Raw genomic sequence first — 12491 nt, forward strand, 5'->3', positions numbered from 1 at the left:
CTCAGTAGATACTTGGAAAGAGCTTTGGGGAGGCAACCAGGGGAATCTTTGTTCACCTAGCTCTGCTCTGAGTCTACCTGTGTAAGCTATGACCTTGAACACCATGGAGTCAGCTCTGAGAGTCCCCATTCCAGTGTTGCTCTTCCCGTCCTTTCACTACTTAGCAGCTCTAGAGATCTTGATAGTATAGGGAGCCTTCCTCTTGCCTAGCACTCACTGGGGTAAAAAGCTGTATACTTTCTGGAACTACACGTCTCTTCAAGCTCCCCTTCCTTCCTCTGCATCATCACTCCAGCCAGTGCCTATCTGTTCCTAAAAGCTGGCCGAGCCCATTCCTCTACACAGCCAGTGCACTGGTGCCTTCTCTCTAGCAGTCTCATATAAATGAGAATGAAATAATGCTGTGTGTGGTTTATTCCTACAAGGGTGAATTAAAAAGAAAGCCCGTCCTTCTCCATTAGACTTACAGCTCAGGGGAGACTGCTGAGGCGACCCTGATGTAGTTGTTCTCAGATATGCTGAACTGATGGAAGAGGACCCACTCGGGCATCTTCTTGGTGATGGAGTAGCTGGACAAGGGATGCAGCTGAGCAACCTGCTTATGTGTAAGCATTAAGTAGTTACCTGACCCGTCAACATCCCGAGCAATCTAAAAGGCAGGTTCAAAGAAAAAAGAATTGATAGACATGTTGGTTAAAAAAAAATCTGAAAATTTTTATATAGAATAGCATTTCCTATTTCCAGATAACAGAAAATAAGGCACAATGACTTTGTCTTTAAACCTGAGCCAGTGATAGTGCCAGCTCCAGCACTTTAGGGCTGCTGTAAAGTAAATGGTTGGGTCATGAAATAAAATAGCATGCCATCTGCTCTGCCGTGAACTGCCCATGCTCTCCAGGCTACTATGCCTGATCGTCAGCTCAGTTCATACTGTACCCTCGTACATAGATACCCTATTCTGAAATGTCATTTTAAAATTTTTCTCCATTAAGATTGGTACAGTGTTCCCACTCTGATGTGAAGGACTTCTACTTCTACCATGGGCACGAATGAGGCTCCTCGTGGAGATGAAAGGAATAGCTGAGAGGGCAATACATTGGCTTGCTGGGCACTCATCACTAGAAAACAGAAAAGAGGAGGTGTGGTGCGCAAAATTAACATACAGGATTCTGGCTTGAGAAGACGTGTACTTAAATACCAACTCTTATAGGTAACATCTTTTTAGTGTTACTTAAAAAGTTCAAGGTAAATAAAGCCATCAGCGTGAATGAGAGCGGTGGCTGAGTTCGCACGCCACGTGCCAGCACAGCTCTGCCCTGCTTACCTGCATGAAGTACCCAGAGAGCAGCGCTTTTTTGATGTTCAGACCGTTTTCCTTGGAGCCAAAGGCAGGCTCTGCATAGGGAAGCTCGATCCGCTTGATAATTTCTAAGAGTTCTGCTCGGATAACCTCTGCCATCCTGAGAGCAGAGCAGCTGAGGAAGCAATCATGACACCATGTCTCCACACAGTCTAGAGGGAGGACAAAAGGCCACTCAGATGGTGTGTTAGACTTCACTAAGCTCCATCAAAGGCCATGGGAGTGAGTCATAGGAACCTAGGATTAGGTTCACCAGTGGCTGTGGGATCAGCCACACATGGAGCAGTTGCTGAGGGTCTGTGAGCCCACCACAGTAGACTGTTAGTGTGAGCAGCACACTGCCTGTGGCTGTGGAGAGGCATCAGCATCTGCATTTCCTTCTCTGCACAGCAAGGATGTATACAGCTAGAGACCCAGAGCTAAAGACCCAGAGTTAGCATCTATCTATCCCTGTGAGCATCTCATACTTCATTTAGTAAGGACCTGCCAGGCTGACCTGGGAGTTCATTATGTCAAACACTTTAGCGCCTTGTCTACTCTGGGTGCAACTTTGTTTTAAATGCAAATGTACGAGTGATTCAGTTTGAAGGTACCCTCGTCTACCCTGTCCTGTCCACATACCCCATTCAGAGTAGCCAAAGTCCACACTTGGTTAGACACCATTACCCAGCCTGGTGCTCACGCCGATCACCTTTCCCTCCAGTCCACTTAGAAACACCGACTCCCTGCTCTGGACATGATCTTCCTGCCTTGCAAGCTGTTCTCAATTTTTTTTTACATCATTGCAAATATTTTTCCATCTTCTGGAACACAGGAAGTGAGGCTGCTCTGTGGGAAGCAGAAAAGCCTCCTTTGGGGAAGCCGGCTGGTCCACTGCTAGGCTGGTCCTGCTATCTGTCCCCTGACCTGGCAAAGGTGCCACCAGCTTCCCCAGCTCCAGGTGAGGGCCCTGAGAGCCCTGAGTGGGTACACAATACCCACTGAGGTTCAGGTGCACCCAGTCTCTGCTTCCAGCATGCTGCTTCTGAAAGCTGGCTGACCAGAGTACTAAAGCTCCCCAAATCCAGACCTGTGCTGTGACCTGCTAGGCCTCACTGCCTGGGTGGATGGCAGTGCCTGTGGTGCATTTAGGGACCCAGTGCCATTCTGTTCAAGTAGCTGGTGGGACTCTCAGAGAAGGGAGGCTAGCAAATAATTCAAGTATCTGAGCCTCATTTGGGAAAGGGAGAGGGACTGGGGAGGTGGTTTGGGGAATTATGTTCACGCACGTTCATTGGCAGAGTTCAGAACTGTATCTTGGTAGGCGTTGTAGATGTTGATGAGCGTGAAGTGATCACCTTCAGGGTGCAAGAACGTTCTCCAGCAAGTCACTGCAGCCTCCTCAGCACCATGAGGCACGTGCAAAAAGCAACTGGGAGCTTTAAGACGCAAGAGGTCACAGTCAGCAATATGGAGGACAATCCTGGCCTGGTGGCACGCCCAGGGACAGGACCCCTGTCTATGAACCCACTCCTGTCTTGGATCTCTGAATCAATCTATTGTTCTTAATATTCTTGTTTACTTGGAAGCCAAAGAAATTAAAAGTGAATTGTCTTAGTGCTTTCTCCTTTTTGTCATGGTGTTTTGCGGATAGCAGTTAGCACCCTGCTCATATTCCAGTGGAAGCAGTGTGCCAAAGTGTCAAGGGGTCCAGAGGGTCAGACACAGGCTTAAGATTATGTTCAGATGTAGCACAGCATTTAGTCTATGCTACTGTCAAAGAATATATGAAAATATAGGAGCCAAACACAAAACCACACAGTTATTTGGGAAGCACTACTTTTGACTATTGTCTGTTTGCTTGTTTTGCACTATAATAGTCCTTTTGACAAAAAGCCAAGCACGGCCTTTTGTATTTTTGCATTAAGGTAATTATAAAAGTTTCCCCTTTTCAGTCTATTAAAACACTACTATCATCTACACAGATGAGCCAACCACTGTTCCATTACGTCTATACTGTTTAAATGTATACCTGTTGTGGATTCACAGCACATAGAAAGGTCTTTAAGGAATACCTGTTACCATGGCAGCGATGGTTAGCATTTCATCTACACAGTCAAATTCACAGGATGCTAAGATAGACTTTGAGAGCTGTGGATCCAGAGGAAACTCAGACATGATGATTCCAAACTCAGAGAGATTCCCATCATTGTCCAGGGCTGCCAGGTAATCTAAATCTTCCAGTGCCTGCATCAGGCTTTCTGGAGCTAGGAAAGAGGCAGGGAGGGGGAAGGCAAAACTTAAGGGAAGACAAAGCTATTGCTCAGTAAGGCAATGCACACGGTCTAGAATCCAGTAAACTGAGGTCTGACAAGGAAAACAAGAGAACAGAGAAGACAGAGCAGCCTAGAAGTCACAGGGAAAGCAGAAATGCTAGACACAGACACACCAGGTTACTGCAAACAGATTATCGTTCCCCATCCCTCATTTCTTACATAACACGGCGCTACTACTGTGTGTATTAATTATATCTGCTCAGTTTCCACAAAGAAGTCTACTTAGTTTCTGTCCTTCTGGAACCATGTTCTATTAAAAACGCCTTTTCACCTGTCTGCTACCTGGTACTCCAATAAAGCCTCCACCAACTGTGCTACCTGAAACTGAAGGGCTTCAAAGAGCCACGGACTGGCTTTTGTCAGTTTCAGTCCTGGAATGTGTGTGGTGTTTGGGAGGCAACGCCCACAGGCCTAACTGAAGAAGCAACTGAACCTGCCTGTCCCTGAGTTTTTAAGTGGCTGACAGGAAAAAAAAATGACTCATTTGCTATATTTACACTTTGACCACCAAGGTTAAGGTGTCAAAATTTAAGGTACACTGAGAAACTCTGGAACCTACTCACAAGCTCTAATTTGATCAGATTTCCACTATGGTCAGGAAGCCAGGAAAGCCCTTAGAAGCCACAAGTATGGTCTGGGCTACAGCAATGCTGCCCTGCAGCTTTGCTGGGGGAGAGCAGAACAACTGAGGCAAGAGGCTAGGAACGGAGAGGGTGGTGAGGAGCCTGTTGAGAGTTACATTCCAGGGAGACAGTGAAGTTGCCTATTGTTTCTGATTTTTCCCCCCCATCAAAATTTATTAAGTGGCATGGCTTTCTTTATCGTTATCCCTGGGGACTTAGGGCCTGACTATACTGGTAAACACACAAACTTGAGAGTCTGCAGTTCCAGGAAGGGAACTGATAGGTTACTTAGGTAGTCCAAAAGTTCCATCCGAGGTCTGTGGGACCTGAAAGGGGGCATCTGATGTGCCAGAGAAAGTGCAGGCAGCAGCTGCAGGAAGGAGCATGGGGGTGCTTAAACAGTGAGGGAATGGGGGCACTAGTTGATATTATACAATTTCATGTCACTATATTTATATTCTCCTATAGGAAAAAGTTTTCAAATACAGTCACCCTTGGGAATGTTAGCAGAACCCTATGCCTCTTCTTGTCTGGGATGGGTAAGTACTTCCAGGTATAGCACAAGACAGGAAGTCTTTTGGTAAGCAAACCTCAAAGCCATAGTCAGACCTTCTTCAGCATGCTCTTCAGCCTGTCTTACCAGCAAGGGTGAAAGATTAGGGCTCCTTCTGTCACTTGGCATGGAAAGGGTTGGAGAAGGGGAAACTCTCCATCCACTAGCAGGACACTGGTAGAAGCCATGCCATGAGCCTGGCTCTCAGATGACGGCTGTGTCAGACTTTCAGACGCTCAAGGGTAAGGGTGACAGCTCAGCTGAGCTTGCTGGGCTCTGAGACCTCTTCCATACTAGCTCAGCTCCTGTCTGTGACACAGCAGAAAGTACAGCGGTCCACAGACAGCCACAGGCCTCCTCAGACCTTTTTGCCTAGCAAGTTACATCAGCACCCAGACCAGTTAGGTCTGAGAGAGAACCAGGTAGGAAAGGAGCTGAGTTTGTCTCCACCTAAGGCTGTGCCTGCTCACACTATGCTAGAGAAGACTGCTGGCCTTCCTCAAGACACATCTGTCAGTGTTCCCCAGGATAAGGCATTGTGATTGCTAGCTCTTACCAAACAATGACACCCTTGACAGATGTTCTTTGCAGTGTTACTAGAAGTCTTCTCACCCCACAGTGTCTGTGACCAAGCTTCAGACAAACAAGGCCTAGCACCGTGAGTGAGATGGCATAGCACTGGCTATACCAAAACCACCTGGGGGAAAAAAAAAAGAACAGGCCAAAACAATGCATGGGGGCTGGAGCAATAGCTTAGTGGTTAAGAGCACTGGCTGCTCTTCCGGAGAACCCTGGTTCAAGTCCCAGCACCTACATGGTGACTTACAACCACCTGTAACTACAATCCTAATCCTCCTCTGGACTGTATACTTGGTACACAGGCCTACATGAAGACAAAACACCCATAAACATAAAAGTAACAAAATTAATTTTTATAAATGCCCAAGCTTTAAAATGGTTGTCCAGCAAGTGGGCCCATGTCCCACAGGCTCTCATGGCTGTCACTTGTCTTCTTCCCGGTGATGTTCATCGTCTACCCACTCTCAGTCCAACCTCCGAATCTTGTACTGCTGGCACTGGCATGGCTCTCGGGCAGGAGCGCACTCACCTGTCCCAATGCTGGTCCTTGCCGGGTTAGGGAAGAGCTTATTGCAGACACAGACAGAGCCTGGACTCAGACCGTGAGATGTGGCCTTGTGTTACTGACCACCCAACTCTAGTTGCCACAGAAGAGGAAATTTCATGTATACCAGCTATTGTTGTACAAACTCTGCTCCCCAAGTTAACTGGTCAATCAAAGGCTGAAGCCTGTGAATGGGTAACAGATAGAGGTGGTGGTGGGGTTTCAGTTACCTGACTGGGCATCTCAGAGAGAGACAGGAGAAGAGAAGAAAGGAGACAGAAGAGGAGGAAGCCACCATAAGAAGAAATGGACTATGAGCACATATCCATGAAAAACAGCAAGTAATAAGGGACATGTGCCCAGTCTAGGCTTACAGCTTATAAATAAAATACCTGGGCTGTATGTCTTTTATACAGGCTAGCTAGAATATAAAAATATCATTTACACCTGACTATTCCCATTATTCCAGTCACAGCGGTGGCTCAGGGTGGGCTTCTACTCACACCAAGTCAGACTTCCCTCCTTGGGAGTTTTGTATTTTGTAACCAGACAAATAGGGACCTTTCCAGGGGCTGTGTGCACATCACAAAGCTCAGGCAAAGAGATGCTCAGATCCTGTTTTCCAGATGGGAGAGGAGGAGAGAAAGAGATTGTATGTACGGACACAGAGGAGAACCAAAACACTCAGGTGTTCCTGAGGCACAGCTTGGATTTCAAGAGACACCTAGTTTTCTTACTCAGAATTCAGGTTCTGCTCTGCCAGTTTGAGCTGGATCTTTGGCTCTTCCACAGAGAACTGTAATCCACATGCTACCACCCAGTGTTTTTTGTAACAAGGAGTCATCTAAAGTGACACTGGAGCTGTGTCTGTGTGCCAGCACCCAGAGCAAATCACACACTGTTTGGGAAGGTAAGGGACAAGTCAGTGTCGGTTAGTTATGTCAGGACTGGGCCTCGGCTGCTGTGTTCACTGAAGTGAAGATTTGGCAGTGGGGAAGCAGTTGAAGATGGAGAGGTGTGTTCGTTTTGATGGTGTGCACTTCACAAGCTTTGGGATTTGGGAAATGGGATTAAGAGACTGGCACTGATGAGGATATGAGGGAACAGCATAGCCTTTACAACAGTGTCACAGGCCACACTCCTAGAACCTGGTATGTGCAGGATCCACACACTTTCACATTTGAATCTCTCTTGTCTGGCCAAGGCTGAGTGGCCAGACAGCTGGTTCCCTATTTGTTTAATGAACAATGTCTTTTTGGAAGTCATGCTCTGCCAGCAAGGCTGACATGACTCTAAAAGGGCAAGATACTAATAAGAATTAGTATCTAGGAGCCCATCTCAGGGGCATAGTGGTGACATCTCCTAATCACTGTGGTAATTGTCTGCTTGCACACCTAGAGAACGTGCCTTCTGCAGTCTAGGTAGGTAGCCTTGGGCAGCCAGGAGTTGCTCAGACCTGCAATGCCAAATGCTTATTGAACCCCAGTCATTTTTTAAGGGATGAAAATACATTAACTAGCTGACCTGAGCCCTGAGGCAGTTACTTTGATTGCAGTATATTAAAACTATTTCTATTCCATGCTTCTAACTTCCTCCCTGATTAAGTTTTCACTATCTATAAAATGACTTTCTTAATGTTTCCAAGGCGCTCCAATGGTTTCATCTTGGGAACTGTTCTTGGAATGTTCCTCCTTGTACATGCACGCACGCATGCACGCACATTCACGCAGGCCCACAAGAATGCACACATCCCTCTCTGAAGATGGTGATGAATTCTGTGTGGCCTTTGCACAAACAATAGTATCTGTGCAGCACCTAGCAGTCAGACCAGAGGATGGCTCAGGGGAAAAGGCTTGCGGCACAAGCCAGACAGCCTGAATGACACCCTGGAGTCACATGGTGGAAGGAGAAAACTGACTCCTGCAAGTTGTTCTCTAACCTCCACAGATAAATGTAATAAAAATAAACAACAACAAAATCCTAGCTCTGGTCTTTGCAGGTGCAGTGGATGAACAATGGCTTGGCTCTGGGCTGTTCAGAGGTAACACGTAGCATGCATCCTGCCTGCAGAGAGAAGTCCCTGTCCAAAGCCCAGGTGCAGCTGTGACAACTGAGCCAAGCTAGCAGGTGGCTTTCTCTCACTCCTTAGAGCAGACTGTGACACTCTGGAGTTTTTTCAATGCTCTACAGATGCACAGGCATCCTCACTAATGCCTTGAGGGTGTGACTGTGATGACAGAAGCTCCAGGTTCACTGACTCAGGGATCTTCTAGTGGAAAGTATATACCTGAGCCCTGATGGGGCCACTGCTGAGCTGGATCCCTCTTTCCAACTGGCCTCTGCAACAAAAAGTCCAGTCCCTGCCTGCACTTTGTGTTTTGTTTTGTTTGTTTGTTTGTTGTTTTGGCTTTTGTTTTGTTTTTCGAGACAGGGTTTCTCTGTGTAGCTCTGGCTGTCCTGAAACTCACTCTGTAGACCAGGCTGTCCTTGAACTCAGAAATCTTCCTGCCTCTGCCTCCCAAGTGCTGGGATTAAAGGCGTGCACCACCACCGCCCGGCTTGTGTTTTCTTTAGTATCTCTCACTGCATATACCAAGCTACAAATCCGAGTTGTCTGTCCTTCCTTTCTCCTTTCCTTCCTCTCTCCCTTCCTCCCCACCCGCCTCTGGTTTCAGACCTGGCCTCCAGGTTCTCCTAGTATCCCTAAGACCCTGCCCCAACCTTGAACTTTCCAACCCAGGGGCTAGGTTGCCCTTCCCCCAGTGGCTTCTCCCTATATAATCCAGACATTTTGGCCCCTCTTCTTTTCTCTCTCTCTCTGCATGCAACCCCTTTTTCTCTTTTTTCCCTTCCCTCTCCCCAAGGCAACTCCCCTGGCCTCAGTCCTTGTGGCCCCATGACCTCCTCCGAGAGCATCTTCCCAATAAGCCTGCCTTTAATATATTCTAATCTGGCTTGAATTGGCTCATTTCACTGGCAGAGAAACAATCTACCCTGGTTGACACTGAACCCCAAACTCTCCTGCCTCTACTTCTACTCTGTAAGTGTTGTGATCATAGACACACATTACTATGCCTGGCTCTCATTTTTCTTTTCAAATCTCAGAAATCAGTTTTATCTGCAACAAGTTAAAACAAATTCTGAATCAGAGCATAGAGATGACATTCAGCATAGTCTGGGACATTTTTCCTGGTTTCTCTCCAAATCCCTGTCCAGGTACCTTTGCCTTCCAAGGACAATAACACTCTTGGCCATCTGTTTCTGCTGAGGCACTCAGTTGGTCCCAAACTGTCCTGTCCCAGATCAACAGTGGCTGTGACACTCATGTGGAGGTCAACCCTCATGCAGCCAAGGAAGAAGAAAAAACAAAACAAAACAAAACAAAACAAACAAACAAACAAAACAAAAACCCCTGGGTTTAGTTTTTCTGAAGAGAGATCCATGCCGAGGGAATCCATTTAACTGCCAGTAGCCTAGTCATGCCAAGACCATTTTCACACGGTTCATAGATCCTGAAAAGGCCAGAGAGCTTGCTGTGTTCGTACATTTCAATTATAAGTTGAATTAAATGCATCAGCCACAAGCATCTTCTATATTTTTTTGTTTCCAAAATGATGAGTCAGAGTTCATCCACAGCTCCATTTCCCCAAGCACGGCAGAAAACAGCTGCTCGAGTTGTCAGGAGCCAAAAATAAATGGTGACTCTGACCCCTTTGTTCCCAGTTATCAGTTTGAAGCCTCACGAGGTAAGCAGCAAACAGGAACCACACAGGGATCAGGGAGGCCAGCAGAGAGCAGGGAGCCCAGCACAGAGAGCAGGGAGCACAGCAGAGAGAACAGGGATCACAGCAGAGAGCAGGGAACCCAGCACAGAGAGCAGGGAGCACAGCAGAGAGAGCAGGGAGCACAGCAGAGAGAGCAGGGAGCCCAGCACAGAGAGCAGGGAGCCCAGCACAGAGAGCAGGGAGCCCAGCACAGAGAGCAGGGAGCCCAGCACAGAGAGCAGGGAGCATAGCAGAGAGAGAGAGCAGGGAGCATAGCAGAGAGAGAGAGAGCAGGGAGCATAGCAGAGAGAGAGCAGGGAGCCCAGCAGAGAGAGTAGGGAGCCCAGCAGAGAGAGCAGGGAGCACAGCAGAGAGAGCAGGGAGCCCAGCAGAGAGAGCAGGGAGCATAGCAGAGAGAGAGCAGGGAGCCCAGCAGAGAGAGCAGGGAGCCCAGCACAGAGAGCAGGGAGCCCAGCACAGAGAGCAGGGAGCCCAGCACAGAGAGCAGGGAGCCCAGCACAGAGGGCAGGGAGCCCAGCACAGAGGGCAGGGAGCCCAGCACAGAGGGCAGGGAGCCCAGCACAGAGGGCAGGGAGCCCAGCACAGAGGGCAGGGAGCCCAGCAGAGAGGGCAGGGAGCCCAGCAGAGAGAGCAGGGAGCCCAGCAGAGAGAGCAGGGAGCCCAGCAGAGAGAGCAGGGAGCCCAGCAGAGAGAGCAGGGAGCCCAGCAGAGAGAGCAGGGAGCCCAGCAGAGAGAGCAGGGAGCCCACAGCCCAGCCACCTGCTTCCTTTCAGGTATCTCTGATGTTTGATTTCTTCAGAACCCTCTTGCAAACCTACTCTTATTTCTCCCCTCACATCTAGTCCATCAAACATCCCCATTCCCTGAGCAGAAAGATGCTGAGGGCACCAAGGCGGGAGGAGCATAGGCTGGATGGGCAATGTTAACAGGTGAAGTGCACTTGGGGCTAACACTGTAGCATGCATTCTCTAGGGCCCATCCCATCATGAAAAACAGTCTAGTCCGGAGTGTGTCTCAGTAGTAGAACACTCACAGAATGCTTGGGCTCTGGGTTCAACCCCTAACGGCAAAATGTAAAAGCAACAAAACCAGTGAGAACCCTTTTGAAGAGGAGGCTTCTGGAAGGATCACTGTAGCAGATCCACCTGTGGCAACCACCAACCCATGTGAAGTTCAGGGACCATCAGGTAGAAAGGAGGAAGAGGATGACACTCTCACCCCTAGATGTCATCCTCAGGGCCAGGACAAGGTGAAGGAGAGCATGCAGACAAGCATGGGTCACACAGCTCCCATTTTAAACACTCCTACCTTGGTGGCCTTCTTGCCGACTTATCCGTCTTGCAAAATATGACAAAGGGCACAGACATTACTTACAGGCAGATTGTTATTTACTTCTAGGGTACGCATCATGGAAAAGTTTAACCACTGGCCAAAAGTGTGTGGAAATTAAGTTATTTTCACATAAATAAAAACAAAAACTAAAGTATTGATTAAAGAGCAGCTAATAGTCTTACGTTAGACACTGTGCTTGCTTTTTGGGAGCTAAGCTCCAAGTTACAGAAGAAAGCAGGTGAGAGAAGTGGGAGCCTGCTCTGACAGCCTAGTGTCCCCCTGGCCATGGGGCTAGGTCCCCATCAGCCTCAGGAGCTGTGGGTGGGGAATGGAAGCCCTGGTTGAGCTCTTCCACTCGTTATGTACAGGCATCTGCCGCTCTGCTTGGCAAGGAGCACCGAACAAAGAGCACAAGAGACAAGAGGGAAAGCCACCCGGGACCTTAGTAGGAAAAGAAGGCAGGACAGTCAGACACCAGCCACTGTCAGGGCAGATGCCCCCTGCTCCATCTGTGAGTTGCCCTAAATCTAGCAACTTGGCTTCTCATCTATAAAGTGGAGCAAACACCAGCATCCAGTCACTGGGCTATTGTCTTAAGTGATTTAACGCACCAGTAAACATATATAAACAACCAAGTGTTCAGAGAACAGACCAGGGTTTAAACAGATAAGATACACAGACCATGGCTACTGGCAGACCTTCCTTACCAGCTGGCTGCTGACAAGTACAGCTGCCACCATCTCCCAGACACTGTCCCTAGAGTTGAAGAAGGATTTAACCCCACGTCTCCAGAGAGGATAAGCCAACTGGAAGTGCAGAGAAAGCTACAAGCTGGCTTCCTTTTGAACAGGAAACACTGCTCTGCCTTGGGCATAGGTGGCTGTCCCTGAGGTAGCAGTTGCTTGGCCTGGCTTCTCTGGCCTTTCTTTCCCTCAGCATTCCAGTGGCTCTGGGGACAGGAGTAAGCCAGGGCTAGGAGGCTCAGTAAAATCTGAAAAAAACTGCTCAGATTAGGATTCCAATGTCTCAGTCTTACTTCAGGAATCTCCCCTCCTGAATTGCAAAGAAGTGGAATCTGAGTGGGTTTTCTCCAGTTTGACCTGAATTGCAAAGAAGTGGAATCTGAGTGGGTTTTCTCCAGGTGCTAATAAGATTCATGAGGAGGACTCCCAAGCTCTGGGAATGTATCTTTTACCTTCTGTTCATCTTGCCCTTAGATGTCAGTTCTCCACTGTCCCTCCCTATACTGACCAGTCCTTCTGGTTCCAGTGTCCAAAACATAAGACACTCTCTGGGCTGAGGAAATGGCTCAGTGGGTAAAGTGTTACAAGAATAAGAAGCTGAATTCAGATCCCGGCAGCCACATACACAGCCAGGCTCCTGGTGCACATCTGAATCTC

At 48.2% G+C, this 12491-nt stretch overlaps 1 protein-coding gene across 4 annotated transcripts in view; it reads right to left on the minus strand.

The window, feature by feature from the left end:
- Dhx32 (DEAH-box helicase 32 (putative)) overlaps nt 1-12491 on the minus strand; it is a 70269-nt gene that overhangs the window by 697 nt on the left and 57081 nt on the right. For all 4 annotated transcript variants that reach the window (XM_076912199.1, XM_034495239.2, XM_034495229.1 and 1 more), the window contains exons 8-11: nt 3415-3606; nt 2629-2778; nt 1325-1512; nt 468-649 (exon numbers count right to left, since the gene is read on the minus strand). In XM_076912199.1, coding sequence (XP_076768314.1) covers nt 468-649; nt 1325-1512; nt 2629-2778; nt 3415-3606 — 712 coding nt within the window. The remainder of the gene's footprint in view (nt 1-467; nt 650-1324; nt 1513-2628; nt 2779-3414; nt 3607-12491) is intronic.

Source organism: Arvicanthis niloticus, chromosome 1 (genome assembly GCF_011762505.2).
Source record: "Arvicanthis niloticus isolate mArvNil1 chromosome 1, mArvNil1.pat.X, whole genome shotgun sequence".
Taxonomy (NCBI): Eukaryota; Metazoa; Chordata; class Mammalia; order Rodentia; family Muridae; genus Arvicanthis; species Arvicanthis niloticus.